The 23540-nt window shown below is 55.3% G+C and overlaps 1 protein-coding gene across 1 annotated transcript; it reads right to left on the bottom strand.

The window, feature by feature from the left end:
• Positions 1-4816: 4816 nt before the first annotated feature.
• On the bottom strand, positions 4817-20705 carry NAA40 (N-alpha-acetyltransferase 40, NatD catalytic subunit). Its single transcript, XM_047691691.1, has 8 exons — positions 20521-20705; positions 14301-14396; positions 12433-12485; positions 8787-8882; positions 8547-8705; positions 8291-8374; positions 7765-7842; positions 4817-7483 (listed from the first exon to the last, which is right to left on the bottom strand). The coding sequence occupies exons 1-8, from the start codon at positions 20524-20526 to the stop codon at positions 7342-7344; spliced, it is 714 nt and encodes a 237-aa protein (XP_047547647.1). The 5' UTR covers positions 20527-20705; the 3' UTR covers positions 4817-7341.
• Between the last annotated feature and the right edge of the window lie 2835 nt (positions 20706-23540).

The raw sequence follows: 23540 nt of genomic DNA, 5'->3' as shown, positions 1-23540 counted from the left end.
CACTTCAGTTTAAAAAGTTCAAAACAGATAAGAAAAATGCAAGGAAAACAAATGTGTGATATGATCTCATTGTCATAAAACAAATAAATATCTAGAGAGATAGGTGCCCAAGGATAAAAGGCTGGGAGGGGACACACACACACACACACACACACACACACTCAGATTCTTGGAAGGCTCTGGCTCTATGGGCATGAGGCCTAGAGGTCCCAGTCTGGGTCCTAGTTCTGATCCCAGGGCCCAGACTGTCCCCCCACTCCCCTCTCCATGAATGGGGCAGTAGGAATAGATCGCAAGCCTTGGGGCTGGATAGGGACGCTGGTCCCCACTCCTGAGACCAGCATCACCATCCAGGCCCCCAAGGTCCTGAGAGTCATATATGGGCTGAGGAGATACTAGGTCCCCCATCTCACAGCTGCCCCACCCAGCCCCACCAGCCATACAGGCAAGAGAAACACTGGGGACCCCCACCTTGGGCCTGGGACCTTATTCAAGGTGCTGGCCCCACAGCGGCTCTGTCCAAACATGGAACCCATGAGGCCTGGGGAGGAGCTGCGCCCTCAGATGCCCCCTCCCGCAGCACACACCCCTTCAGGAGCTCACCACCTCCCGGAGCACCTACCCCCGCCCCCCCACTCCGGAGCTGCTAAGAACCTGGCCTAGACTCTCCTCCTGGCATGGGGAGTGGGTGCTAGGCACTGGACCCAGGCCGGGCAGAGGGGAGGGCTACGGGTGAGGGAGCCCCCCACCAGGGTTCTCACTGAGGACAGCCATAGCCTGTCCACAGGCCTGGAAGGTACTGTCTCCCGGGGGGTGGGGGGTGGCATCAGAGGCCCTATCCAGAAGGGGCTGTAGATCCCAAACTAATTTGCTGGGTTACCTAGAGAATGGCCCTTTCCCTTCCTGATTCTCAGGGGTTCCCCTATCTGCAAAATGGGGGCTTTCCTGCAAAGTCCAGCGGGAGAAAGAGGTAGGAGGGGCTGTCATCACCAGAAGGCGAAGGCTGACAGGGAAACCTAAACTGGCACTGGTCCAGGCAGGGCAAGGAGTCACCAGGGTGGGTGCAGGCCCGGAGGGGCATCTGCTCCTCCTGGGGCACAGCTGTCAGACAGCTTGGGGAGGGAGGGAGCGAGGGAGGGAGGGAGGTGTAGAGCAACAAGGGGGTGCTGCTCTCCCCAGTGGAATGCAGCTGTCCTGCCCAGCACCCCAGGGGGTGGCAGCTGGTTGGAAAGTTTCAGCCACCCCCCCCTCCACTCTCCAGGAGCCAAGCCGAGGTTAACCCCTTCCGGCCCACAGCCCACAGCCCACAGCCAGCAGCCATGTGTGACGGCACTCAGGCTTGGTGAAGCCCAGGGGCGCAGGCATGGCAGGGGCTGCCCATTCACCATGGCTGACAGCCCACAGGACTCCCGGGAGGACTTCGTCAGGTCTGAAAAGCTGCTCCTGGCTCCATGATCTAGATGGGTACCTGGGACCAGAGGAGCCGTGGAGCTGCCAGGCTGGACCACCCCCCAAGCACACCCAAGCACCCCTCCCACCCCCAGCCCCATCTCCCCAGGGTGTGCTGGTGGGCCTGGGCCAAAAGGAGCATCCTGCGCTGCTCGTGGAGGCCTCAGTCAACCTCAAGGCCAAAAGGGAAAAGATGATCCAGGTCATGGTAGAGGCCTTGACCTTTCTTGCCAAGTCTGTGTGCCACTGCCATCTGCCTCTGGCTGTAGCCCTGAGGACCAGTGTACCAGAGCCCCAGCCCTCACTCCTCTCCTGCAGTGACCCTCTGCCTTCTGGACCCCTAGCCTGGACCCCCCAGCTCCTAACCCTGAGTTCCTCTCTCAGCCACAGGATCCCTGGCCTTTTCTCCATCCTGCAGCCCAGGACAAGTCCCCCGTTCTTTCTCATTGTTCTCGATACCCCATCTCTCAGCTGGGCCCCCAGAGGGTCCTAAGACCTTCTACCTGACAGCCCCATCCTGGGACCCCCACACCCCTCCAGCCACTTTCCCTGTGCCTTCTCACTGCCTGTACCCACCACTCAGGCACAGCTGCCCCAGGAGTGCAGGCCACCTCTTTGGTCCCCCTCTCAGTCTACTCCCCGGGCATCAGACCAGACCCCAGGGATGGCAGCGCTCACTGTGGGCCCCTCTGTGAGGGTTGTACTCTGCCCCCCCACCCCCCAGCACTGGGCCCCGGGCTGCCCGGGGCCTCACTAGCTCCTGAAGATCCTGCTGAAGCAGCCTGGGTACTTCCTGTCACAACTGGTGGAAGGGGAGGAGTCAGGCGGCCACCCCAGGCCTACTCCCTGCAAGCCTCCACTCCCGGACCAGGGCAAGACCCCCAGCAATACGGGGTCCCCTTCCGTTCCAGGGCCCTGGAGCAAACAATCCTTCAGGGAAGAGGGCTGGACCCAGTGGGGGTGGGGGGGAGAGTGCAGCGGCCGCCAGCTCCAGCTCTGCTCCCTCCCCTTGGCGCCTGGCTGTGACCCCCCAACCTGTTCTCCAAGACAAACAGCCTCAGGCCCTTCTCAGGGCCCTTCCCGCTAACTTTGGGCTGGTCTACACTAATCACCTAAGCCCGGGGCAGTGCTGTCAGACCTCAGTCCCGGCCTGGGGAGCCCTCCCGCTGCGGGCCCAAGGCAAATGCTCACCTCCCTCCCACGAAGATCACACAGCAGGGACTCCTAGAGCCACAGCGTGGGTTTACAGGTTCATCTCTGCTTCCACACGGGCCCCTCCAGGAAGTGTGCACATGTGCTGTGGGAGGGCTTGCTCAGGGGCTGCTCTCCAATCTGGGCGGGTCATGGGATGCAGAGGGGACTAAGTCTGAGGGGACTAAGCGGGCTGCAGGTTCTGAAGCTGGGACTTCCGGTGAGCTCTGGCACAGCCTGCCTCTCCTTGAACCCATCACTCCTTCTTCCCCGTCCAGTTGATGGGGAGATCACATGGGACGTCCAGGAAAAGCCAAGGTAGGGAGCCCTACAGTGAGGGCCAGAGGGCTTCAGCTGCCCGCTCGGCTCTGGAAAGAGCTACAAAGCTGACTGACGGATGAGTCATCACTACAGGCCACCGGGCCACCGTCCCAACACCCTCCTCCAGGCCTCCTTTGCAGCAAGCCTGTGTCCCCACAGGACGGCCACCCCTCCACCTTGGCCTTCTCAACAGGCCAGCTTTGTTTCTCTAGGCCAAGCCCTGAGAGGGAAGACAGGGCCTTGAGACCGACAGGTGCCTGGATCCACGAGGCGACCTAAAACTCCATCAGCAAGTGTGGTGCTGATGTCCAGAGCTCTTTGCCGACCACATCCTGCCTGGGCGCCACCGTGTACCTGGGCACTGCAGACTGGGCACGGGAAATCACAGTCCCCCGCACCCGAAGATCAAGGCGGTTGAACAGACACTTTCAAAACCTGGTAGCGGAAATCACGGGGCAACCAGGTTGCTTCCACTGGCAAAACAGTCCTTTTCAAACCAGCTCATGCCCTGAGTAAAGGGGAAAACTCCTGCGGGGATGGTGCCTCTTAGTCCGTCAGCTCGCCAGTCAGCTCGCCAGCTCCCGAAGGTGTGTCACCCGGTACCACTGGAGAGAAGCAGCTTCTGCTGCAGCCACAGGGAGGGCTGCAGGCACTCACCGGAGGAGCAAAGAGGGGTCCTAGCCCCTCAAAGAGATGGGCACAGTCCCCAGGCAGCAGGGACCAAGGAGGGGGTCCATACCCTTCCAATCCTGCCCATTTGCCCTGTGACAAATGGATGTCATTCCAAGGAATTCCTGCCTGGGATTAAAACAGCCTGCAAGGAACAAAGAACTTGGGCGGGAGGATGGCGGGGACAGAATTTTGTCACATGGGAAATCTGTTGTATGATTAGCCCAGTGAAATGCTCTCTCCCTTCCTAAGGGTTGTGATGCCTCTCTTGCTGCTCCCAAGGTAAGGCAACAGCACAAGCCATCCCCGGGAGGGAGGACACTTGGGGACGGCTTGTCTCACTCATACGGACACCCACCAAACAGCTGTTAACCCTGCTCCCCCTTCCCCAGATCATGGCCTTGCCTGAGCACAATACTCCCAGGGCCCGGGGCTCCCCCTGGCCTCCTCCCTCCCCCTACCCCCCACCTCCTAGCAGATAGGATCACCAAGCAGAAGCCTGGTGAGGCTGGCCCCTGCAGTGTCCACAGGAAGTGCTTCTGAACCCCAGAAGTCCTGTCCTAGCTTACTTCCTGCCTCTCCTCCCAGCTCACCCGGGGCCAGGGACTGGCAAGAGTCCTGCCCGGGAGAAGCTGTGTAGCCCCGTCTGTCACATGCCAGGGGCCGAGCCTCTCCCAGCTCATAACTTTCCTGTCCTGTCAGGCCTGACCAGTTACCCTTCCTCTGAGCCTTTTCCTTTTGTGAGTGGAGGGAAAAGGGCTTTGGAATCTTTTTAAGAGAAGAGGAATATTCAGAGTAAGCCGACAGTGTGAAAGGGAGGAAAGAAACACTAACACTCCCAACCTAGTGAACTCCCACACAAGTGCACACACGTTTAGCCAAAATGTCAAATGTTGCAACGCCTGGCTTGGGACTCTGTCCAAGATGCAAAGCAGACATCCCTTGTAAGACTTCTGACCCCCACCCAGGGCCAGTGGGAAGTGGCACACACATTCCCCCCTCTGACTGCTCGCCGCAGACACCCTAAAGTTTCCTCAGGCCAAGGCTTCTTTCGCAGCAAGGGGCATGGGGCCGCACAGCTTTGTGCCTCCCAGGGTTTCGGCCCAACGATGGGACAGTGTGACGGCCTGGGGTGTCCCCCGAGACCACACTGCCCATGGCACCCCAGCATCAGGACACGATCCCAGCTGCTGAACAAAGTATCTTTTATTTGTGACATACAAATACAACCAATGCAAAAAGAGATCACTTTTCCCTTTGATTCCAGTGATAACAAGTTGCTAAAGAAAAAAAAAATATATATCAAGGAGTTTATCTTCAATTTCCTCTTAAAAAAAAAAAACAAAACAGAAAGGGTTAAAAAGAACCATACGCATGTCATACACACATTTGACATCAACAAAAATAACCTGAAATAGAGTGAATACAACTAAAAAAAAAAAGGAAAATCTTAAAAAATATTTTAACATGCCCTAAACAAAACACACAAAACAGCCAGAGAACAAAAGGCCTGCTCTGTTTCTCAAAACCAAGACCTGGGGAAGTGGAGAAAGACGGATGTCTGAGACGTGAACGGGCCCAACACCAAAACACAGGGAGCTGCTGGTCTCCTGCCCCCACGCGGGCCCCCGAGCCGCCCCGCAGGAAACAGGCAGCAGAGGCTGCGGGAGCAGGTGTGGCACTGAGCCCTCCATCTGCCGGTGGGTTCGGTGGCAGGTGTCCGACGAGTGCAGAGAAAACAACATACACTGAACTCACCTTATGAGGAATTTACAGTGGGGTTCCTTTTGATCCCCTTGAGTGGGAGGTATCAGAAATCCATGATCTAAGACAATAAATATTTATCTGTTCTGTGTCAACAGACAGGGATCAAAGGAAAAAAAAATTCCTAAACATGCTTCTGTCATTCCATGATTCCTGGAAGGAGCCCACCAATACCCTCCCAGCAATTTAAAATGCCCCCCACCCCTCCCTCCACAGAACCCCCTGGGAGGCGGAAGGCAGGGGCAGAGACGGGCTTACTCCAGTGGAAAGCTGCAAGGCCTTCTCTGAAGGAGTGCCGCGTCGCATGCTGCCGGAGGGGTCAACAGCATCACACAGCACTCTGCGGAAGGCCGGGCTGGGCAGGGGAGGCCAAGCGCACAGGCCCCTGCACGAGCAGGAAAGTGGGGAAGATCAGCTCCGGGGAGACCCGCCAGCAGAGACCACCTGAGTCAGGGCAGAGCGTGGGGCAGACTGTAAAGTCGGAACAGACAGACCTCCAAGAGCGCAACTCCACAAAGGCTAGAACCTTTAAGACACTCCCTAAAGCAGGGCTCAAGGAGGTCCAAAGGGAGGTGGCAGGTGCTTTTTCCTGGATAAGGATTTGGTCGTTTTCTTCCCTGGAAGGGGCACAAGGCCCAGAGACCAGGGCAAGTGTAAGCTCTGACCCACAGTCTCCCTATCCCGTGAGAGAAGAGGAAGGCCTTCTCCCTCTGCTCCAGTCCGAGGCCACAGGGTGACACTGGAGATGGAGGAGAGGAGAGCAGCGGTCTGGCCACCGAGAGGCATTCCTGCCGCAGCTGGGGGGCTGCCAGCCAGGGCGGTGGCACCAGGCCTCACTGAGGCAGCGAGGGGCAAGGCTGGGGAGTGCAGGCAGTGGGGCCTGCTGCTGGCTGGGGGCTCTCTGCAAAGGGAGGGCAGCGCCCCCCTCAGAGAGTGATCAGCACCAAGATATGAGAGGCAACAGCACTGAAGAGGCCGGGAACCCGAGGGGTCCTTCTGGGGGAAGATGAAGGGCTCCCTAATGTAATTCTTCCCCTTGAGAGTAAGAACAGAGGTACTGGGTGAGGTGAGTTGGGGGAGGACAAGTGGTGGGGGGGGGCAGCGGAGAGGAACTGGCAGGACGTCTGGCTTGTTTCTGTGACAGGACAGCTCAAGTCACTGCCAGATCAAGAGGTTTGGCTAGAAAGCAGCAAAGTCCAGAAGCCCAGAGAAGCAACTCTCTTCCTGGGGGGGGACACCCACCCCCCCAGCCACACCTTGCTCCTGGTCCTCCCATCGACGACGAGGTGGAGATGGATGGAACCTTCCTCCTACCGGGCCGGTCCCCTGGGATGCCTCCACACTAAGTGTCCGTCCACAGAAGCACAGCTATAAAGAGCTCCCTGGCCTCCCAGTGTCGTGGCACAGGAGACCTTCCCTCGATCTCCATCAGAGCACTCGGCTACAAAACCGGACTCCCTCCGAAGCCGGTCTCTACGTCCAGAGCCTGCACCCAGTCCAGTCCTCGTTGGGGACCAGCCAGACCCTGACCTGGGGCTCCAGGACTTTTCTAAAGATGGGTATAAAACAGCCCATTTGTCCAAGTGTGTGTGTGGCGGGGGGAGGGGAGGGACTGTCAGGAATCCACCTGCAGAGCAGCTGGGGAACCTCGTGCTCAAGGGCACAAGGGCCGAGCGAGAAGGCAGCCGCTGCGAGAGGGTCCGCGTCGTGCCCGGCCTCCGCCAGCCCCTCCCTCAGCACCTCTCCTCTCTGCTCCTTCAGCGCACACGGTCCTTCCAGGAGGGCGGAGGACGGGCGGCTCGGACCGCTCCACCTCGGGGTTCTGTGCGCTCGGGCCGCAGCCGGGCACGCGCAGGGCTGAGGAGGCCACAGCTCTGAGGGCACCTGGCCAGCGACATGAGCCCAGGGAGAGGACAGGCCTTGGAGAGAGCATTCTAGCTTGGGAGCTCAGTGGCAGCAGCCGCCACAGTGCCCGCCCGCATGGGAGTGCTGGCTGTCCCCAAACTTGGTCCTCCGGCTCAGGATCTCGTAGGAGCAGTCCTCTCCACAGCAACCAGACATGCTGGGGGAAGAGTCATCGATCTCGAATCTGCAAGGCCGGCAGGAGGAGAGGTTTGGCTGCAGGTAGCTGACGGCCTTCCTTCCTAGCCCAGGAACTTTTCTACCAGCCACACTCACAAGACCCCTAGGAGTGAGGGCGCAGCCCCAGGGCATGCCTGCACCATCCCCCCAACCCCAAGGCCACGCCCCTGGACCACTGGACCAGGAGCTCAGCCTTCAGGATGAATGAGTGTCAGGACCAGGAGAAAGCCCCCGGGGCAGGCACCCCCCACCACCCAGAGGGCCCCACACCCGGGCCCAGTTCCTTACTGCAGTGCTTCTCGGAAGAACTGGTAGGCGCCATGATTGTGCTTAAATACAGTTAACATCACTTTCTTCATCTGTGTGCTGAGAAGAAAGCAGAGAGAACACCTTCCAGAAAGAGAAACAGAGGCTAACTCATGCCTCCTCTTTCTGTCTCTGCCTGCTGTCTCCCATTTGCCCCTGAGAAGCGCACCTCTGAGCCCCAATCTAGCCTCCGTGCTGGGCGCTCACAGCACCCCCTGCTTCCGTTCCGGGGCTGATCAGACCGCGCGGGCATCGGGCCCCCACTGAGCTGGCTTCCTCGCCACGTCCTCTCTGCACCCCACTTTTCAGGCACAAGAGGCACTCAGAAGCACTTGCTGCTTGGAGCCACACGTACAAAAACGGGAATCCCAGCAGAGGGGAGAGTAGCTTTACTGAGAGGGTTCTAGATGCCTCTCTTCTGAAACATTCCTATGAGCCTTGTCCTCCACCGAGGCTCAGAGAGCAGTGTGGATGGCTCAGCAGATTGTGACACACGGGGCGCCCTTACCTGTTGGCCATGAGCTGCAGGATCTGGATGAGGAACTTCCCCAGGCCTTTCCGCCGCACCTTGCTTTCCAACTGCACCTCGTAGCTGGGTGAAGAAAGCAGCCAAGTGAGCCCGGGGAGGCAGGGCCCATCAGAGGACCTGGGGCCCCGGCAGCCCGCAGACCCCGACCGGCGCAGCAGACCCTGCCACGCGGCTGAGTGCCCAGAGCAGCGCCAGTGCGTCCTCCCCACGGCCGACCCCAGGCTGGGGCTCCTACCAGTACAGGACTTCATCCCCGCACTCCACGTCAAACCGGAAGTGAGAAAAGGCAACAGGGACCGAACTGCTTTCCCAAGCAATGAGGTACCAGGCTCGGTCATCTGTCATTTCCTCGCGTTTCTCTCGGTCCTTCCAGCCCCATTCGCTCTGCTCATACCTGGGACACACGGGGCAGTCAGGGCGGGGAGGCCCGGAAGGGGAGGAGTGAGGCCCCCCTCCCGTCAGGGCGCGCGCTTACATGGTCTGCATGTTGGTCTTGGTCAGGTCGAAGGCCCAGGCCACAGTGGCTGGCTCCAGTCCAGACACTCGCTTACACTCGATGGAGACGTTTAACCTGAAGAAGACGGAAGGGTGGCGAGTGGAGCCAGTGGCAGGCCTGCAGGCGGCCCGCTGCCCAGACGACCTCCCAGCGCAGCGGGCCTGGTCTCGGCTCACCCACAGAGAGAAGCCGAGCTTGCGCCCTACCTTCCTGGTCGTGACTAGAGAAGGTGCCACTGAAGGAACGAAGACTTTCGGGCTGAGACTGACAACTGTCATCGCCGGCCCACTGCCCTGACCACAGTCCCATTTCCTGCCCTGCGAGGCCCTCACCGGTGTCTGCACTTTGTAAACTTCCATCCCTCTCCGCTACCGCTTTGCTCTCTCCAGCCTCTACCATGCTTCGCTATGAATCCTGAAGTCTTCTCCGATTCTTTAGTTCCTGCCCGTGGGCGTTTAGTCTCTGAACTGACTCCTCATTGGGCAGCCACAGCACCTTGAAAATGGGTCACCTCAGGCCTTTTGAGAAGGCCTGGTCCCTAACCCCCAGAGGGGTCCTGCCTGCCATTTCCTCTGAGGACACAGCAGGTGTTCTCAGCTGACCAACCCAGGTGGAGCGGGGTCCAACCCCACGCAGTTTTCTTACACTCACAAATGCCATAGACATTAAGGTCTCATCGTTTATTTACTTCTGAAAGAAACGTTAGTAAAGCACAGTTCAGTTCCGTGGCCGAACTGTGGAACCCCAATCTCCAGGCAGTGCCACATTCTGACAGGACCAAAGTCAGTGACACGAAGTCCTTAAAGAGGTCCCAGGTCAGGCCCTTCCAATGGCCCTTGACACGACCCCTCAAGAGAATGTCCCCATTCGAAATGACTGTCACCTCTGCTGTCTGGCCCGCCATATGAGCTGCACATGCGCTCAGTCTTGTAAATTCGGAACATCTTGGCTCTGAAGAGTCTTCCTTTCTTTGTAAGTGCTGGCCATGGCCTAGTCAGAAACACCCCAACATGGCCTGCCCTCTGGCTCAGCCGTCTGTTTTCCAAAGGTTGGTCTAGAGGTATGAATTCTCTACTAATCTGAGTTCTCTCTCTCTCTCTTTCTCACTTGAGTTCTTTAAGTACATTAAAGCAGGGTCACAGCCACACAAATCACACAAAATTCCAGGCACCAAAGGATCCCAGAGTTAGCTGGCAATGCCTGCTTCAGAACTGTTCCAGTATTTCTGAAAGTCAATAGGAATGTGGAATATGGAACACAGAAGACATCACAGTAAGGGATCTCTAAACTGTGCCAGAGGACTTCCCAGACACTGAAAGGTGAGGCTACTGGAGGAACTGTACTACGTCTGATCACAGGAAGGACACATTAACGTGATACTACGAAATTCAGACAAAGCCGCGAAAAGCAGATATAGGGTCACCTACTAAATATTCATTTCACGGGGCGCCTGGTGGCTTAGTCGTTAAGTGTCTGCCTTTGGCTCAGGTCATGATCCCAGGGTCCTGGGATTGAGCCCCACATCAGGCTCCCTGCTCGGCGGGAAGCCTGCTTCTCCCTTGCCCACTCCCCCTGCTTATGTTCCCTCTCTCGCTGTGTCTCTCTCTGTCAAATAAATAAACAAAAATCTTTTGGGGCGCCTGGGTGGCTCAGTGGGTTAAAGCCTCTGCCTTCAGCTCAGGTCATGATCCCAGGGTCTTGGGATCGAGCCCCGCATCGGGGGTCTCTGCTCAGCAGGGAGCCTGCTTCCTCCTCTCTCTCTGCTTGCCTCTCTGCCTACCTGTGATCTCTGTCAAATAAATAAATAAAATCTTAAAAAATAAATAAATAAAACAAAAATCTTTTTTAAAAAATAAAGTGATCATTTCATAGTTCATATATTTACATCTATCTGTCTTGTTCACTGAAACACTCAAACCAGCTGCTACTTACAGAACTGGACATAATCCTCTTTCCTCCTCAAAACGACCTTACAAGTCTGGCTTCATCACTCCATTCAACAGGCCAAAAAATGGGGCTGTCTGGAGTGTGCCTTGTCTGAATACAATTAATCAGAAGAACAGTTTTGTTTCAAACCCATAGCTGTGATTCTCTAAAACCATAACCCATTTTTCCCTAAGCCGAGAGCAGCTCTGATAAAACAGATTATGCTTCCTATTTTATAAACCAGAAGGACAGAAAGGGGAAGGGGGCTTTAACCCAGATCCTACAGCAGGAAACTGGATTAGTAGCAGTAACAGTAGTGATAACACTGACCTAGGTTTTGGTAAGCTCCAGGTTCGAGGCACTTCATACCTAATCCTCCCCAAACCATCTATTATCAGACCCACTGCTGATTAGAATATGGAGGCACAGAGAGATTAAGTCCAGGGTCAAGGGTCATACAGCCAGTTAAGTGGCTTTTTAAAAAAATATATTTATTTATTAGACAGAGAGAGACACAGTGAGAGAAGGAACACAAGCAGAGAGAATGGGAGAGGGAGAAGCAGGCTTCCCACCAAGCAGGGAGTCCAATGCGGGGCTCAATCCCAGGACCCTGGGATCACGACCTGAGATGCTTAACCACTGAGTCCTCCGGGCGCCCCAGTAAGTGGCTTTTAACAATTACACCATATACTTCCGGAAAGAGCCCTAGATTGGGAATTAAAAGCCCCCTCAGCAGCCAGGGAGAAACTACGTGGCTTAGGAATCTTATTCAGCTTCTCTGAGCCTTGGTTCCCCTCTGCACAAAAGGAGGAAGTCAGCCTAGACGATTTTTTTTTTAATTCTTTTTTTTAAGATTTTATTTATTTATTTGACAGAGAGAGAGACACAGCAAGAGAGGGAACACAAGCAGGGGCGGGTGCGAGAGGGAGAAGCAGCCTTCCCGCCGAGCAGGGAGCCCGACCTAGGGCTCGATCCCAGGACCCTGGGACCATAATTTGAGTGGAAGACAGCCGCTTAACTGACTGAGCCACGCAGGCGCCCCCTAGACGAGTTTTCCAGTTTGTTTCAGCTCTATGACTCTTTTTCTTTTTAAAGATTTTATTTTTATTTTTTTTTTAAAGATTTTATTTATTTATTTGACAGACAGAGATCACAAGTAGGCAGAGAGGCAGGCAGAGAGAGAGAGGGAAGCAGGCTCCCTGCTGAGCAGAGAGCCCGATGTGGGACTCGATCCCAGGACCCCGAGACCATGACCCGAGCCGAAGGCAGCGGCTTAACCCACTGAGCCACCCAGGCGCCCCTAAAGATTTTATTTATTTGACAGACAGAGATCACAAGTAGGCAGAGAGGCAGGCAGAGAGAGATGAAGAAGCAGGCTCCCTGCCAAGCAGAGAGCCCGATGTGGGGCTCGATCCCAAGACCCTGGGATCATGACCTGAGCTGAAGGCAGTCAGCTCTATGATTCTACACCTGGAGAGAATATCAAATCCTAAGGAAACATTAGTCTAAGATGATGCAATCTTTGTTCATTTACAGATTTCTCTGTTACCTAACCAGGCGCTTTTGTATCAAGACACTCAACACAGCTTCTCCTTTTTTGTAACAAAAAAATGAGAAAATGTGGGTCGGAGGAAGCACACTCCGGGAAAGTGAATTCCTTCACTCAAGGAGACAACAGTTAGGAGTGCTAAACACTTACCCATTTCGATCGTATTTCTTGAACACTGGGAAAGCCTCTAGAGGGTCTCCAAGCTGCGGAGGGAAAGAAAAGAGTAGCACAAACACGCGCGGTGCAGTCGCAGGCTCTCCCTGCAGCGAGACAGTGTGCAGAGCCAAGCTGGGAGGCCTGGCCCTCGACCCAGGAGCAGCGGCCGGACAGCGCTCCGCCTGCCTCGGCTCTGAAAGCACACGAAGGCAGGGTCTAGTAAGGAGGCCCAAGGCAGTTAAGTCAGCTTCATTTCACAAGGTAAGGAGAGACTCTGCGAGCCTAACACGAATACTGGCCTGTAGGTCACATGACCCCAAAACCGGAGGGCATGTGATCCACCTGCAAACTTCCTTTCTGTGGGGGCTTGACCTCGTGATCCCAGATCAGGAGTTGCCTGCTCTACCAACTGAACCAGCCCGGTGCCCCATCCGCCCACATACTTTTTCTTTTTTTCTGAAGCTTTTTCTTTTTTCAGATTTTACTTATTTATTTTCAGAAGCCTGTACACGTGTGCAGGCTCAGGGGGAGGGGCAGAGGAGGAGAGAATCTCAGACTCCATGCTGAGCGCGGAGCCCAGCACAGGACTGGGTCTCGAAACCCTGAGATCATGACCTGAGCCAAGATCAAAAGTTGGACACTTACCTGGCTGAGCCGCCCAGGCGCCCCTTACCTGCGTACTTCTAGGAAGTCCCCAACTAACCCCACCGTGTCAAAAACCCAAAATGGCACAATCATGTCCCTGAACCACCTCTTTATAAATGTAGACTGCTTACGGGGTGAGCTAAAAAGGTAACAAAAGGGGCGCCTGGGTGGCTCAGTGGGTTAAAGCCTCTGCCTTCGGCTCAGGTCATGATCCCAGGGTCCTGGGATCGAGCCCCGCATCAGGCTCCTGGGATCGAGCCCCGCATCAGGCTCCTGGCTCAGCAGGGAGTCTACTTCTCCCTCTCCTTCTGCCTGCCGTTTCCCCTGCTTATGCTCTCTGTGAAATAAATAAAATCTTTAAAAAATAAAAAAAGAGAGAAACAAAAAATGGGATATGGAATGGGAGCAGGAAGGATGGCCAGAGCCTCTTCAGCCCTATTTGAAAGCCAAGCCTGCTCTTTGCGGGGCCACCTGGGTGGTCCGCTTCACCACTCCTCCCTCCTGGACTCTGGCCCCTGAACCAGGCTGCTGCCCCTGCCCCCGGTGCCAGCACAGTCTTTGGTACTTCATAGTCAATAAATGTCTGAAGGAATGAATGAGAAAACTATACCATATGTTACCAGGGACGTTTCCTCTCCAAAATGCAAAATCCTAACAAAATTTTCTCCAGAGGGGCTCCTGGGTGGCTCATTGGGCGCCTCTGCCTTCGGCTCAGATCATGGTCCCAGGGTCCTGGGCTCTCTGCTCAGCAGGGAGCCTGCTTCCCCCACTCTCTCTCTGCCTGCCTCTCGGCCTACTTGTGATCTCTCTCTGTCAAACAAATAAATAAAATCTTTAAAAAAATATTTTTTTTTCTCCAGACCCTCTTCCACTGCTATGGAAGGAGACCCACAGAGAGAAGCAGCCACTTCTGTTTGTTTTTTTCTTTTTTTAAGTAGGCTGCCCTCCCAGGGCGGGGCCGGAACTCAAGACCCTGAGATGGAGCACCCCACGCTCCACCGGCGCAGCCAGCCAGGCGCCCCCAGCCACTTCATCTGAATTCCCATTTCCCTGCACACCTAGGCCAATCCCTGGCCCTCCCCGCAACTCTCAGGCTCGGCTCATTTTCCTCAGTCGGCCAGTAACAAAATTCTGCCACAGGGTGGCGCCAAACGAAGTCAAATGAAAAACCAAGCTCAAGTTCTAGGAGGAAGGGACTTGGGAAGCAGGGGAATCACCCTGTTGGCCGCGTCCACTTTGGCACAGACGGCATCCATGGCTGCTCGTTCCTCCAACCGCTTCTGCTTCTTCTCCTTCGCTTTGCTTGACTTCCTCTGCAACAGGGAAAAGCAAAGTTGGCTGGGAGGGCTGTGGCCAACCAAAGACTCTTCTTTCCCTTTGAGGAACCTTAGAGTCAGGCCCGGGGTCCACAGGCCGGTCCTCAGTGGCGGGAACTGCCAACCCTGGCTGCTGCACACTTGCTGGGACGGGGAAAGACGCACGTGTTTTCTAGTCGTGAGAGCTGGGGCGCATCACCAGACTTCTCAGCTTCCGTGTCAGAAAGAGTACTGATCCTGGGGAAGCAGGGCCACCGTGAGGACCCGGTGAGAGCACACGACAATACCTGCGTAGGGCCTGGCCCCCAGCAGGTGCCTAATAAATATGCACTCATCCACTCGCTCCTAAGGAAGGAACATTCAGGGCAGGTTTCAAGGAGGAGATTCCATCTGAGGTAGCCGCTGACAGCTGTTCCTAAGGACAGGTTTATTCAAAGCCTTCTCAGTGTCTTCCAGCTTCAGAAGACAAAGATCTGGTCTGCGGGAGCCCCTCTGGGTGTTGGGTCCCCTTTTTCAGCTGAGACCAGAGCACTCTGGCTTAAGGAGACAGAACTGTTCCCCAGAAGCACTGTTCAGCCAAGGGCCCTAAGCAGCAGGCACCCTGCACACCCAATATCGACAAGGGCAGAGGCGGACCTCAAGGGGTTCACCTGCGGAAAGAGGCCATGCGGACACATGGTCTGCAAGGCCATGGTGCAGGGCACACAGGCAGCGGGGGGCGTGGGGAGGGGAGCAAAGGGAGCATGTCCTTGCACAGGGGCTCCAATGGCAAACCACCCTTAACCGCATATAGAGCAAATCCTATTTTATGGCTCCCATGGGGGTCTCTCAGGCCTACACGGATCCTGTCACCCTCCTGTAAAAAGCTAGTAACACAGGAGAAAGAGCCCAGGCTCTGGAATCCGACAGACCTTACCCAGAGCCTCTTCCTGCTCTGCAGAGTGGTGTTCGGGCCCCAACCAGTCCTCCTCTGTGTCTGCTTCCCTTGTCTGCAGGAGGTGCATGAGGCTCATAAAACCTCCCTTGAGGTAGGAGGCCGGTGAGACTTACTCTGGCATCGCACACAACCAAGGAGAATTCTCATTCTCGCTCCCTAGGAAGACCAGGGCAGCACGTGCCCCCAGAGTTGCTCACCCCCCAGCCCAAATTCCAAAGGCACCCGAAGGCACTGGCGGGATGGCTTTGCTTTTTGACCCACTTCACTGCCTCTTCTGACTCCACCTCTGTTTCCTGAGCTCGTCGGAGAGAGGCTGTACTCCCTCCAAATGCACCTGAGCCCTGACGCTGGCACCGGCCAAGGGGAAGTCGAAAAACCAGATGCTGGGAAAGTTTCTCGGGATAAATTCTACCCTCAGCTCTCTGGGAATGATACTAACTCTTATTTCCAGGGACCAGGGGGCAGAGTCCAGACACAAAGAACTCATAAGGACTGCTCTTCTAGGTGTCAATTCGTCCTACACCAGCTATTGTATGCTGCTGAGCCCCGGGCTCCCATCCCTTATCCCCTCAAGCAAGGAGCAGACAGAAGAGCACAGACTGTCTCCGTAAGGCTAGGACTGGAGGGGACAGAACCAGGCCCCCTCGACCACACACAGGCTTTAGAGCACCCATCTTTTCCTCCGGGGGTTTGAATTTCAAAACATCATGAAAGGCGCTCAGCTCGCAGAGTACTTCTGCAAACATCTGCTTCGGTTCTCAGGGCAAAAACCAGCACCTCCATTCCCACGTGAGAAAACTGAGGCTCAAAGGCATAGCGTTCCCCCAAGAACAAATGGCAGAGGGGGACTTATTCCCAGGGGTTGGGCCCCGGACCTAGTGTTTGTTCCTCCAGCCCCGCTGTCTCCAGTGGGAAGGCCGACATCAATGTCAACAGACCCTTCCTCTCAGTCCTGCCCAGATGCAGTCCAGGCCTCCGGAGCTGTTAAGGCAGCCACTCGGCAATTCACTTCTCATCACCCTTCAGGCTCAGCAACGGCTGACTACGCACCCTGCCAGCTGGGCGCTGCCCCAGGCCCTACCTCTGCTCCGAGGGAGGGAAACGGAAACCCGAGACAGCCGGCCTCCAGGAAGGAACATGAGCCCTGGCATCACTCGGGCCAGGCCAATGCTCCTCCTGCTGCCCCCGCATGACCTGTGAAAGCAAGTCCGTCTCCGGAAAAATGGGGACACGGATGCTGGCCTCACTGACTCCCTGAAAGGACAGGTCAGAAGTCACCTCAGGGTAGAGGCAACCCCCGCCCCCGCCACCCTGCGCCCTAGTTCTCTCTCCACACAACACAGAGCTGAAAGATCAAAGGTGCTGAAAAGCGAGTGTGACTCCCGGGACCCAGAAAGCACTGAAACGTGGGTTCGCTCCAGAGCATCTCATTTCTAAGCACAAGCAGTAATTCCTAAGCACAAGCAGCAGGAGGGCCGCCCCCAGGCCTCCAGGAGCTTTACGGGCTCATTCATGCAAGGGAACAGGCCAGCCAGAGAATCCTCAGTGTGAGGCTCAGGGCTGCCGCGGCCCGGGACGGCGGATGATGAGAGAGACCCCTACGTGCCTAGCTGCCCGCACACAGGGTATGTGGCAGGCCGTAGCAGCCCAGGGCAGACAGGCAGGGGCTCTCCCTCAAACCTAGCACACACTAGGAAAAGTGGTCTCCTGCTGTTCCAATTAGCTTTGCCCTGCCTCGTGTAGGTAAAGCTATCCTGCGGGGACACAGGAAAATTCTCCTAATTAAAATGGGAAATAAGCACAGTGAACAGTAAAGCTCATTGTGGTTAAGTGTCTTTCCCAAGGGAGCTTTATATAATAAAAAGAGTGTGGGATTTTTGAGTCAAGAGACTTGGATTTGATTCTCAGCTCCTCCACTTAGAAGCTGTGTGACTTTGGGCAAGTTACTTAATCTCTTTTCAGCAAGTCACTTAGTTTCTCTGGATCTCGATCTCCTTATCAGTAAAAGGGGCTCACAATGCCTTTACCTCACAGGACTGTTATGAGGACAAAATGATACAACGTACTAGATATAAAAAATAAGGACTTCTGGTTAGGAGGATCCACTAACATCACACACTCTGCTAATGCTTTAATAAACAGGTTTTATTTTAGCCTCTATAGTAACAAGTTATGTGTGCCCACTTCTTTGATGAGCGAACTGAGGCACAGAGAGGTTAGAGAACTTTTCAGGGTCACAGAGCCAGTGAACAGAATTCTCAGAGAGGTCTCTCCATACCACCCTCTCCCTCCACTCACACCAGACGGTAACACTCTGTGAGCCAGAGGTCACACCGGCTTCATTAACCAATGCACACCCAGTCAGTGCTCAGCAAACAGCAGGTACTAAGCCCATACCTGTTTAATGGCTCAGCCAACATTCAAATCCAGGTCTGAACCCTAACATCCAAGCTTCTTCCATGACACCAACTGCACGTGTGCAGCACGCGTGCTAAAGTGTGACGTAGGTGTTTTCACCTGCAGCTGGGAAACCCCCCCCCCCCTTGCGAGCTCTCTCGAAGCAGTATCTCCACATGCAGTCAGGACTGCCAGGTCTCACAGAGACACTCAAAACCCAAACGCGCACAGATGGGGGCAGGAGGCACCTTTCAGACAAGAGATTTGGCATCTCTTAGATTTCAGTGTCAAACCTTCACCCCCCAAAGTATCCAGGATCCAGAAAAAAAAAAACAAAAAAAAACTCCTTTTTTGGGGAAGGGAGCCAGATATCTATATTCCAATTCCTAAAAGACAACAGGTCTGTGGCAGCAAGGGTGAAGGAACTTTGAAGAGAAGGGTGATCCAGCTGAGGTCTCTTAGTCTGAGGTCGGCTGTCTAGTGGAGCAGGGCCCTCCCCCTCGATGGCGCCTGCCACAAACACCGACCTTCCTGACACGGAGGTGGGGAGTCCACTGCCCCCACCCAGGAGGAAGGCGGATAATGACAGGGTTCCAGCACGGTTCCAGGGAGGAAGATTCAAGTCTCTCTTTTTTTGCAATGAGTTTTACGCCAGAAGAGACTAGGCAGGGGCCGTTCTGAGAAACACATCTGTGGAGTATGAGGAACAGGAGGAAAGGAAGCAAGGGTCGCAGCATCGCTGAGTCTTGCTCTTTCAACTCAACCAACAAAGGAAGTGCTGAACCAGAATGGCATGTTCTGCTTCTTGTCTGCTGCCCCGTCTGCAGTGGCTGATGCTGGGTAGACACCGAGTGATCCCAGGGACACAGATTTTTACCTCATTTCAACAAGAGCTGGAGTTTGGGACCTTTCACCAAAACCTGGGTTAAATACGCCTTGATTTTCTACACACGAAGTACACTGTACCCCAAATTCCTTGCTGAAACAAGACGACATGGAACCTGAAGTGCTTGGACATGGATCAGAACTACTGTTTTGGCCTAACAAGTTGACTTGTTCAGTCAATTATCACCCGAGAGAAAATCTAGGTTAACAACAATAGGGACAAAGTAATGGGTTAAAAATAGCACAGATCTATTTTAGATAACTCCAATAAAGGTTGAGAATACAAGCAGAAACAACAGCCACGATTTCACGCATCCACTATCTCATTTAATCCTCTCCTCTCTGGGGCGCCTGGGTGGCTCAGTGGTTTAAGCCGCTGCCTTCCGCTCAGGTCATGATCCCAGGTCCTGGGTTCAAGCCCCACATTGGGCTCTCTGCTCAGCAGGGAGCCTGCTTCCTCCTCTCTCTCTGCCTGCCTCTCTGCCTACTTGTGATTTCTCTCTGTCAAATAAATAAATAAAATATTAAAAAAAAAATCCTCTCCTCTCTGAGGGGGGCGGGTATCATCATCCAGTTTACATAGAGGAGGAAATTCAAATTCAGAAAGGCCACGTCACAGGCACAGTATCACGCTGCTAGCCAAGAAGATGGGGCTGGAACCGAGGCATCTCTGGGTCCCAAGTCAGGACTCCTTAAAGGTGGTAAAAATTCCAGGTAAAAACTATACAGTACCGGGGCACCTGGGTGGCTCAGTGGGTTAAGCCTCTGCCTTCGGCTCAGGTCATGATCTCAGGGTCCTGGGATCGAGCCCCGCATCGGGCTCTCTGCTCAGCAGTGAGCCTGCTTCCTCCTCTCTCTGCCTGCCTCTCTGCCTACTTGTGATCTGTCTGTCAAATAAATAAATAAAATTAAAACAAAAACAAAAAAAAAACTATACAGTACCAGGGAGCAACGGTTCCCTTCTCAGGAGAGTGACTGATACTACTCTAACTGGAACTTAGGAAGGTGAGTTCACAGAAGTATTTGAATAATTTCTGCCCAGCCCTCTATCAGCTCATGCCAGAGAAGGGCGCACCTCCAGGCTGCCACACACAGAACAGGTGGTCACTATTCTTCTGGGTCTGGAGCCATCAGTGCCCCTCCCCACCCCCCATCAATTCCCTCCCTGCTCACCTTCTGCACAGCTTCCCCCTGCAAAGCCACCTGCAGCACTTAAGAGTACTAACGACCCAAGGAATAATCAAAACCACTCTGTTGCATCTGGGAGGACTAAAGAGCAGCCCTCCGTTGGAGGGGAAGAGGGCGTTTTAGGAGCAGGAGGATCCTGGTGGAGAGATTTGGAAAGGGTGTAGGGAACCCCGCTTCACTGAGTATCGAGGTAGCGGGAAGCACAGCCAGTGGCTGAGGGCTGGGGAGGCCCGAGGCAGGGTCTGGCCCCTGCTCACTGTCTGTGTGACCTTGGCTGGGTGCCTCTTCTCTGGACCTCAGTTCCCTGCAAGCCAGGGGCGGCCTAGGAGGTGGAAAGACGCGAAGCCGGTGACAGCCAGGTGATGGGTGACCCCTGGGGGCGAGGGGTACCCCAGGGTCCGCCCGGGGGTTAGGGGGTGGTCAAGAAGATAACAGGTCAGTCAGGAAGGTTGGGGGGGGCGCGACGCGAGGGGCGGGGGACACCCAAGGGGGTGGGGCCCGGAGAAGGGGGCTCCCCAAGGGATCTCCGGGCTGCGCCGAGTGTGGGGATGCTAAGAGTGTGGGAGTCGGGTCATGTGGGGGTTGGGGGTCACGTGAGGCCGGAGGGGGTCGGGGTCACGTGAGAGGGGGTTCAAGGAACAATGGGGGCGCAGGGGGACGAACGGAACCGGGAGCGCTGCCGGCCCTCGCGTCTCCTTTCCCTGCCTCACTCACCCCCATGGCGGCAGCGGCGGCGGCGACCCTCAGCTCCTCCTTCCCACACTTGCCGGTAGAGAGGCGGCAACGGCAGGGACGGCGGCAGCTACACCAGAGCGGCGGCGGGCCCCGCACCGCGCATGCGCCTCGCGGGCTCTCCTGCGCGCCCTGGCGGGCACCGCGCCGGCGCAGAGCGGGGGAGGGCGCGAGCGGGGGAAGCGCGCAGGTGGAGAGCCGGGGAGGCGGGCCGAGGGTCTCGCACCCGAAAGAGGCGGGAGGCGCGGAGCAGCGTCGCGCTAGGAATGACGTAGTGCCCGGGCCCGCCCCCTCGTCTCCCGGCTGTGTCTGTAGCTATGGCAACGGCCGCGCCTGGCGGGTAGAAGCGGGCGGGCTGGCGGCTGGGTGTGTGGCTGCGCTAACCCCTGCGCTCCTCCCCTCCGCCGCGGGCCGACCGCCGGCGAAGCAGCCACCCTCGCACAGGACCAAACGCGTCCTGACCTCGGACGCCCCAGCCCCTCCTGCAAACCCTCGGGCACCGGGGGAGCTCTTTGAAAACGTTCCCACCCTCTAGATCTTGAACTCTTGAAATTCCTTTTCTAACCGGAGTCCCGTTATTCATTCATCCGTCTTCTAAGTATTCATTCACCCTCCGTCCGTTGGCTCTGAGTCTCAGCGAACATTTACCAGCGTCTACGCTGTGCTGAGCCCGGGGGCCACAGAGAGGAGCAGTCCAAAACTTCACTGTTTAGAGGGGAAACAGGCGTGTAACAACTATTTAATGGAGAGGGGTTGGTGCTGTGGCAATGAGACCTCAGGCGTGCAGTCCTTCCCAGCAGGCCAGTGTGACTCCTTGCATCCCAGTCCCGCGGGGAGCTGTGTGCGCTCTACACAACCCTGCGCCCTACACCAGGATCGATCTCCAGGGTTGGAGCCAGTCTCCTGAGAGCTCCCCGGGTAAGGTCATACTTGGGAAAGTGAGACAACCGCGGCCCAAGACTTAAGCTTCACAGACTTTGTCCGGCTCTGCTCATGATCCCATCTTCAGTGCCCAGCGCAGTGGTGGCCCCCAAACGGGTACTCAAGCAATATTTATCGGGTGCTCACCGTAGGCTAGGCACTGACCCCGCAGCGAAGAAAACAACCATAGCGAACAGAAAAGGTACTGCCTCGCAGAGCCTGTATACTAAAAGGAGGAGGCAGATAATAAACTAAATAAACAGGTAAAATATGTGATAAGGTAGATGATAACAGTCCTATGGAGGAAAATAAAGCAGGGAAAGGGGAAAGGAAAGGTCAGGATTTAGTGCTTTATTATTTTTTTTAAGATTTTATTTGTTTATTTGACAGAGATCACAAGTAGGCAGAGGCAGGCAGAGAGAAGCAGGCTCCCCGCCGAGCAGAGAGCCGGATGCGAGGCTTGATTCCAGGACCCCGGGATCATGACCTGAGCTGAAGTCAGAGACTTTAACCCACTCAGCCTCCCAGGCGCCCCAGGATTTAGTGCTTTAACTAGGATACTCAAGAAGGCAAACATGAGGTAACATTTGTATCAAGATCTGGAGGAGGGAGGGGAGCAAGTCATGGATACCTGAGGGCATTCCAGGCTGGGGGGTACAGCCGGTGCAAAACCCCCAAGCAGGAATATGATGGGAATGTTTGAGGAACCGTGTGGCCAGAGCAGAGCGAGCAAAGGCGGGTAAGTAGGAGGTAAAATCTGACAGGTAGAGAGAGGATCATTTACAGCGCTTGTACATTTTGTTTTGTGTTTTAAGTAAGCTCTGCCTGCCCCCCACCAACACACATGGGGCTTGAACTCACAACCCTGAGATCAAAGTCACATGCTGTACCGACTGAGCCAGCCAGGTGCCCTAGGGTTTAGAGGTTTGAAAGACTTTGGGATTAGAATGGGCTGGGACACCACTGGAGGGTCTGAGTGGAGGGGCCATGGAGTGGCTTTTGTGCTCATGGGACCAGCTGGCTGATGAGTTGGGAAGAGAGTGTAAGGGGAGGGTCACAGGAGGACCTATGCAGAAGCCACTGGTCCTGTCAAGGCGAGAGCAATGAAGCTTGTAGCAGGTGGACAGCAGTGGACATGGGAGAGGCAGTCAGGGTCTGGTGTGTATTGAAGGCAGCCGGATGCCGGACTGGATCCCAGGACCCTGGGATCAAGACCTGAGCCAAAGGCAGATGCTTTACCGGCTGAGCCACTCAGACGCCCCTTTTGAGTTTTTTAGCTTGTGCGATGGGAAGGGTGGAGAGATCTCAACAGAGACACAGGCAACTTTGGAAGGAGCAAGATGAGGGCGGGTCTGGGGAAGATTAGGAACTGCTTTTTGACCATGTCAGGTTTGAGATATCAGATTTGAGATGTCTTTTGTACGTTCTCATAGAGACTTGGAGTGATCAGGACCAGGCAGGAGACACACATTTTCCCGCAGCCAGCGTGTGATGGTAGTTCAAGCTGGATGAGACTATGGAGAAATGTAGGTAGACTGGAATGAATGAATATTTTAGCCTGCACCCTGTTCCTTGGTCAGAAAATCTGCTTGCTTGGAGTGCCTGGCTGACTCTCCGAAAAGCACGTGACTCTTGATCTCAGGGTCATGAGTTCCATCCCTACCTTGGATGTAGAGATTACTAAAAATAAAAGTAGAAAGAAAGATGAAAGAGAGAAAGACGGGGCCTGGGTGGCTCAGTGGGTTAAGCCTCCGCATGGGGCTCTCTGCTAGGCAGGGATCCTGCTTCCCCCTCTCTCTCTCTGCCTGCCTGTCTACTTGTGATCTCTCTCTGTCAAATAAATAAAATCTTTAAAAAGAGAGAGAGAGAAAGACAGAAGGAAGGAAGTAAAGAGGAAGAGAGAGAGGGAGGGAAGAGAGGCCTGCTTGCCACCACTCTGGGGACCAGAAGAGGGAGCTAAGGGAGGGAGGAGGGTAGAAAAGGTGGGAAGAGGGGACCTGTGAACTTGCCCTTGGAGGAGGAGGCAAGGAGATTCCACGGGAGGGAACAGTATTTGCAGAGCCAGGGAAGCAGGAAGGAGT

Source organism: Lutra lutra, chromosome 10 (assembly GCF_902655055.1).
Source record: "Lutra lutra chromosome 10, mLutLut1.2, whole genome shotgun sequence".
In the NCBI taxonomy this organism is placed as follows: Eukaryota; Metazoa; Chordata; class Mammalia; order Carnivora; family Mustelidae; genus Lutra; species Lutra lutra.
Note: the sequence above shows the minus strand (reverse complement) of the source record. Positions and strands in the feature narration are given on the sequence as shown.

Bases quoted from the DNA above. Each gene is read 5' to 3' on its own strand.
- NAA40 (XM_047691691.1), bottom strand. The intron at 12,486-14,300 runs GTGATTCCCCTG...TTCCCTCCGCAG, and splicing joins AAGTGGACGCGGCCAACAGG to CTTGGAGACCCTCTAGAGGC. The intron at 7,484-7,764 runs GTAAGGAACTGG...CCGGCCTTGCAG, and splicing joins TTCTTCCGAGAAGCACTGCA to ATTCGAGATCGATGACTCTT.